This window comes from Marmota marmota, unplaced genomic scaffold (assembly GCF_001458135.2).
Source record: "Marmota marmota marmota unplaced genomic scaffold, marMar, whole genome shotgun sequence".
Lineage (NCBI taxonomy): Eukaryota > Metazoa > Chordata > Mammalia > Rodentia > Sciuridae > Marmota > Marmota marmota.
The window spans coordinates 24,494,766-24,502,233 of NW_025999932.1; the positions used below are offsets into that span (position 1 = coordinate 24,494,766).

The 7,468-nt window shown below is 37.1% G+C and overlaps 1 protein-coding gene across 3 annotated transcripts in view; it reads left to right on the forward strand.

Annotated features, from left to right (window-relative positions):
* Positions 1–7,468, forward strand: part of Mtus2 (microtubule associated scaffold protein 2) — a 567,575-nt gene that overhangs the window by 228,408 nt on the left and 331,699 nt on the right. For 2 of the 3 annotated variants that reach the window (XM_048800772.1, XM_048800773.1), the window contains one exon: positions 4,952–5,149. In XM_048800772.1, the coding sequence (XP_048656729.1) occupies positions 4,952–5,149 (198 nt within the window). The remainder of the gene's footprint in view (positions 1–4,951; positions 5,150–7,468) is intronic. The other variant, XM_048800774.1, reaches the window with a different exon arrangement.

Consider the following 7,468-nt stretch of genomic DNA (forward strand, 5'->3'; position numbering starts at 1 on the left):
AATTTCATTTTTGGATTATTTATTGTGAGAGTATAGAAGTCCACTTAATTTTTGCATGTGAATATTTTTATTCTGTGACTTTGCTGAGCTAGTTTATTCATTAATTAAATAGTTTGTTAAATGAAATTTCCTAGGATTTTCTCTATACAAGACCACATAAATTGCAAAGAGAAAGTTTTGCTTCTGATTTCCAATACACACATCTTTTCTTTTCTTGCTTAATTCCTCTGGCCAGGACCTTCCCTGCAATGTGAATAGAAAGGGTGAGAGAAGATATCCTTGTTCCTGATGTTGAGGGGAAGCTTTCAGTCTTTCACCATTAAGTATAAACTTACCTGCTTTTATCAGACCAAAGGCACTGTCTTCTATTCCTAGTTCACTAACCACTAATAGGTTTTTTTTTTTTAAATCATGCACTGATATTGAAATTTGTAAAGTATTTTTTTCTACACATTGAGATGATCATGGGTTTTGTTTTTCTTTATTAATATGGTATAGTATATTGATTTATATATATTAAAGCAATTTATATTTCTAGGAGAAATATTGCTTGGTCTTGTTATACAATTCTTTATATATGCTTCTGGTTTTAATGTGTTAGTTTTTTGCTGTTAATTTTTATGTAAATGATTGATAGAATTCACTAAAGAAAACATCTGGATCTTGCAGAAAGTTTTTAAATTACTAATTCAATCTTTTTAGTAAACATATATTCAGATTGGAGTCAGTTCTCATAGTCTTTCTAAAATTTGTCCATTTCACTAGATTATCTAATTTATTGAGATATTGTTGTTTATAGTCTTCTGTTATAATCCTTTTTATTTCTGTTGGATCAGTAGTGATGTCTCTCTTAGCTTTTTCACTAGTTGTCTCTGGTAAACTAGCTTTTCTACAGTTTATCATCTTGCTTTAATGGAGCTATCAGCCTCCTCCTAGTTGCTTACCATCAAAATCTCCATTGCTTCTAAGAATTCCCCTAGGTTGGAACTTCATACAAATATTATTTCAAATAAACTCTGTTCTTTTGAAGAGCATTTCAGAGATCCCTGATCTTCTGGTGTGCCTGTGTCCTTGGGCAAAATCTCTTACTTATGACTTTGGTGCTAGGGGTTGTAAGAGCAGACAAAAACTCTTACATTACCAGTAAAATGCTAGATAGGGATAGTGCTCTCTAGTTTTCTCTCTTTATCTTTCCTGGGGGTGAATTTCTAGCCTATAAGTGAACAAGGCAGTGTGATTTAGGCCCCCGTATTTTGGGCCTGTTCTACCTGCGTGGTCCTTTACACTATAAGTTGTGGCTGGGTGAAGAAAGGGTCCCCCTGACCTGTTGACAACATTTTCATAGAATTTAGCCTCTGCAACATGGAACTAAAGATGGGGTGGGATGCGGATGAGAAGTGGTGTTATCCCAATGATCCTAGGAAGATACAGTACCCCTTAACTCCAGAGAGAGAAAAGAAAACCTATCTTTCTGGCCACATGTACCAGAGTAGAGCTTCCATCATTCTGTGGTGGGAGGTTGGTGATGGGGAACAAGGGAGTGGGTCATGGTTCAAGTGCAACTCTCACTGTTTTCATTGAGTTTTTGTTAATTTTCTTATGTGTGATATACTCTTAGAATATTTCCCAAAGACTTTAAAACTTTTAAAAATAGTTTTCACCAGTTATGATTGTTTCACTGGAGAGAGTGGCATAGAGATCCTCATGCTATCATTCTATGAAGTATCTTTCTTATGTATTACCTTAGCTTTATTGTGATACTAATTGATTATATAATTTATTTATTGAGAGCTTCCTATGCACTTGATACACTATTATTTCTGTCAAAATATATGTCCTAGATTAGAGCAAGGATACTAAATACTTGGAAAATATATTTCTCTGACATGCTAGATGTCTTTATTGGGGTTACTGTATATATTGGTTGGCATATAAACAACAGAAATGTATTTCTCACTGTTCTGGGGACTGGAAATCTGAGATCAGGGTTACTATGATCTTCTTATTGTTTACCCATATGGTGGAAAGAGAGTGAGTTAGACCTCAGACACCTTTCTATATGTGCACAAATCTCATTATTGAGAGTTCTACTCTTACAACCTATCTACCTCTCCAAGGACCTGACTTCAAACACCATCACATTGGGGTTAGTTTGTAAATACTAAATTCAGTCTAAAATGCTGGACTTGTTTGAAAAATAGCCAGGAATATAGGTCTTTTTTTGTGTGTGTATATATGCAAATAGTTATTTTTATAAGAAGCTAAGATTAAGTTAGTGCAATTTGATCAGAGTTGTCAAATGCAATTATTTCACAAGTGAGTTGACATTTTCTGTTGAAGTTTTTAAAGTATGTTCCAACAGCCACCTGAATCAAAATATTTAACCATTTGTTTGAAAGGCAGAATTTTTTTTAGTCCTCTCCAGACTACTCTTTTATGCAGAGAAATTTGTGGAGATATTTGACTCATACTTTGGGTTAAATTAATATAGTACAACCTTGGTGATAGATTTCAATGCATTTATAATAAGAAATTGTATAATCACTGTGCTAGGTGCTGGTAATATAAAAAGAATAAGATTTGCTCCTCCAAACCTGTAAGCATCTGTACTATTCATGATATTTATCTGGTAGAAGGAAAGACAATTATACAGTAACTTGATGTATAGTATAAGTCATATTAAATTTACAAAAGTTGTACACACAGATTTGGGGCAAGGAATACTCCTACAAGTAGCCTAAACATGAGCACACGAACACAGGCACACATACACACACACAACACAGAGCAATACAATCATTGCTCAGTATCCATAGCAGATTGAATATACTGCCCGGATATCCCCATTCCTCCCCAAACCATGGATGTTCAAGTTTCTTATATAAAATGGTAAGAGTATTTGCGTGTAACCAATGCAAATCCAGTACTCCAAGCTGTCTCCAGACTACATATAATACTTAATATAAAGTAAATGCTAGGTAAGTAGTTGATATTCTGTATTATTTTGAGAACAGCAACAAGAAAAAAGTTCCTACATGCTCAGAGAAGATGCAGTGTTTTTCCAAATAGTTTTAATCTGCTCATTTGAATCTGTCTATATGGAACCCATGGATATGAAAAGCCAACTGTTTACCTTTACCAAAAGGAATAGGGAGGAAAAAATCTAGAAAATAATTTGGAGACGCTTCCTATACCCAGAATCCTGTGTTGTCCACCCTTCCCTTCTCTCTGTGTATCCCAAAGCTACCTTTCCACCGATGGAATGAACAACTGGATGTAGGTAAGGGTAGAATAAGACACATTTTTGTTTTACACACTCAGAGACTTTATTGTCTTACATAATGATGTAACAAACTAATTTTTTAAAAAAATATTAAGTGAATGCTTTACACATGCCAAGGTCTTGGTTAGGAATACTGACTCTTTTCCCCCAAATATATGAAGGCATTGAATATGGCATTGATAGCTGATACAAAAGGGCCATTACTACTTGTTAAATGGTGCAGTATTTCTTTCTTTTCTTTTTTAATTAGTGGAGCATTAGAATAGAACTGAACTGGGGATACCTGCAACCCCAGCTCCTTGTTCTCTTTCTCTTCTGTGCTGACCTGATTCCTTCTCTTCCCAGTCCTGACCCAGGAGTCAGGAGACCACAGCTGTGTGGATCCCACCTTCATCTGGACACACAGATGGCTGTGGCCTCACTTCTAGGAGGACTTGCTGGTAGAAGAAGAGGCCTTTTGGGGGGCCACCATAGACCTAGCATGACATCTACTGGTTCTCTGTTTCTACATTTAGATGCTTTCTAATATGTAGTTTCTTCATTGATCTTTTTAGACATGGCCTTTTGGGGTTTTTATGAATCGACCATTATTTAAATTAAGCTTAGTGTGAAATGCCATTAATCTTTTATAATAAAGAATAGACTAAAGGCAGAATAAGAATGCTATGGATTGTTTTGTGTACCCTCAGGGTAAATATGTTTGCAGGTCAAAGTTGCTTAATACCTCCTAAAGGTCAATAACACAAAATATTAGGAAACTTGGGCCTTTTAAATTTCATATCCTAGTATTTTTTGGTTTGGGGTTTCTCTGTGCTGAGAGCCTTCTCGTAGGGTTGTGGTGATCATCCTGGCAGCTGCTGATGGAGCCCAGCTCAGACTTAGAGCATGGTGTTTCTGAGATTTTGGATTGACAGCATATTTTATCATCCTAAAACAGACTGGTTTGGCACATATCTAGGAGCTGATTTTGAAGTTTGGACTAAAATAAAAACAGAAAAAGGAGAAAAACTGACATTCATCTGAGCACCTATCAAGTTCTGTGTTACAAAGAGTAATGCTAAACCTTGGAGGCCAGCTTTATCATCATTCTTTATAGAGGAAGCTGGTTCTCAGTGTTAGGGCTAGGGCTCAGGGTTACATAGCTAGTAACTGAGAGAGGTCAGATTTCACTCTGGCTAGCCCCTCCCCCATCCCTACAACCTGCAGAAGGTTAGTAGGATGATTCTGTGAACATGTTTCTGTAAGACTTATCACATAATAGTTAAAATCACCAATGAGTATTTTCTACAAGAGTTCTTTGCCTATCATATGTCAAATATTAAGGTGTATCTGAATTTCAGAGACCTACAGGTAGCTTTAACAGTCAATATTCTCTTTCCATTCAACATCTGAAGCACTTTCCATTCAACATCTGAAGCACATCTATGGCCTTATAGTAGGGTCAACCCATCTGCCTAACTGGACTGTGATCATTTGGGGGCAGGAGCTACTTGTCCTCTTCCTGAGTTTCTCTGAAGCACCTGGCTCACGAAAGAGACCTTTCTCTTAAAGATTTGTTTGTTGCAAATGCATAGAATTGAATTTCAAGATTAATTTTAGCTACACATATATACACATACACACATATATATATTCTCAGTTTTTTTTTTTCCCTTTGGTTCTTTTAAGCAGATTTAAAGAAAGCTTCCAGTTCAAATGCTGCAAAATCCAGTCTACCGAAATCCGGACTTCGACCTCCTGGATACTCGCGTCTCCCAGCGGCCAAGCTGGCGGCCTTTGGCTTTGTCCGGAGCTCCAGCGTGTCCTCAGTTTCCAGCACCCAGTCAGCGGACAGCGTGCCACCCGAGCAGAGCCGGCCAGCCACCCGTAAGTGGGGCGGGGGGAGGGGTTGGGCACCTGTGCCCAGCTCCTGCAGGCCAGTCCAGGCCCTAAAGGTAAATTGACCTGCCTGGGTCCCTATGTGTCATTTTCTTTGTGTGACTAATAATTTTGATCAGTTTCCTTACTCTACCATCCACTTAAGGAAAATAGCCTATTTGTCACTATCTTTTTTTTCAGTTACGGTAAGTTAACTTGCCAGGAAAAGATTTTGCACCTCTTACCATCTAGAAAATGACTTACCCAGAGATAGGTTTCAGAAGCCCTTTGCTTCATGGATTCTTAGGTAAGAGGTCAAAGAAAGATCCAAGAAAGGTGTCCCTGCAGAGTGTTATCATGAAACCTACTGAGTTTTCAATATTTGCTGAAAGAATTAGTCACCTGTGATTACCTATAGTGCCTTGGAATTGGTGAAGCATTTAACTATGTTTCCGAAAGTTAACTAAATGAGGTTAAAAATAGGAAGGAGGGTTGAACAACTTCAGGTTCTGTGGTTGGGAACACTTGTAGCTGATATGAGGCCACTTCAAGGTTCTTTCCTGGGACTGAGATTATAGAGTGTATCTTATGTTTGCACTGCTAGCCCTCTGAGCCAGACACAGCAGCCACTGTCAGTAGAGGTCAGGAGGGTAACCCTTTGGCTGAACCTTTGATGACCAGACCTCACCTCAGCCTCACCAACCTCAAAGTCATTGTTATCCGGTCTGAAGTCGTGACATCACAGATGTTGGTTGTCAAGAACTGCCCAGAGGACCAGGAAAGTCTTAGAGGTTTCCAAGTGGAGAGCTGTTTTGATGGGATTATAGAAATCAAATCAAGTGGGAGTAGTATGCAAGAGACAGAGATTATTTTTTTTCAATCTTAGTCCTTCACACTTCTTCATTCTCCTTCCTTTTTTGGGTTCACAGAGATGATATGTGGAACATTTGTACCTTTACAGTTCTAATTTTTAATCCACCCAGTTATTCCTGTTCATAATACTGTTTAATTTATCTTCATATTTAGGTAAGTGGTATCGAAGGTTGTTTCCTATGTTTTCTTGGTTTCCTGAAGAGGCTGTGGTTCAGACTTGCTTTCACTTGGATTCATTCTAGGAATGTCACTGTAATTAGGTATTACAACATTATACAGTAGCTGCCTCAAAATATGAAACATGAATATGATAAATAACTATTTTCAAATGTATGATCCATTTTTTATATGTACATGTGTATTAACAGTCTAAAGACTTTGAAATACAGGAGGAACTGTTTGTCGTCAGTTTTAGTGACAAAATTTCCAATAATATGCTTCTATTTTAGAGAAAGCATGAAAGAAAAAAAAATCTCAAGGTATGCATCTTTCTAAGGAAGGAGTTTAGATTTTTGATTTCTTAAAAAAATAGATAATCTTGAAGCAAACTGATCCATGATAGCAGCTTTTGCTGAAGAAAAGCTGACAGGCGTGGGTAGAGTAATTCTAGGTATGCTTAGGGCACTTCTGACCACTACTTCAAAGAAGAGTAGACAGGGATCCCCTGAGGACCTGAGGGGACAAGAGTTGTTATGTGCCAGAGAAAATAACTTCCAATTTTAAAGGCTTCATAGTAAAAATGATATTTACTGTATTCAGAATTGTTTTCTGTTCTTTTAAAATAGAATTGATTTATAATTATCTGCCACCTATTATAAATAAAATTTGTACTTCACCAATGAGCTACAGAAAAAACCTCACATGTATCTGAATTACTGTTTTAGCACCACCTACTATTATACCTATACTTGTTATTAGATTTAATGCAAAGAAAAGCAGTTTCAATTCTTTAGTGGATGATGCTTTAATGACAGGGTTTATGTAAAACAAGAAGTTCTTCAGAGAGCTGGAAGTTCTTAGATTACATCCTAGGAGCAAAGCTTTGCTGGTTCAGCTTGTGATAATGCCAATTTGATATCAGAATGGGCTCATTTTTACTTCTTGGAAAGTTGGTCTTTTGCAAACACTGTGTCACATAGGATTCATTTTAGGAATACACTGTATTTAGGCATTACATCATAGCACAGTAGACAACTCAAAATCAGAAACATGACTATAATAGGGAACTCTTTGCAAGTGTGTAATTCATACTTTTAAATACTTATGCTCATATGCATTTCTGAACAATTTCCCCACTGACTGTGGCATGCTATATTTGGGACACTTTTAGGTGATTCATTATGAATTTATTAGTGTTTCCTAGGTAACCTTGCCTCAACTGTGTCGTGTCTATGTTGTCTTCCTAGGTTCTGAGGGACAAATGATGATAAGTATGGAGAGGGGACCCTGAATGGA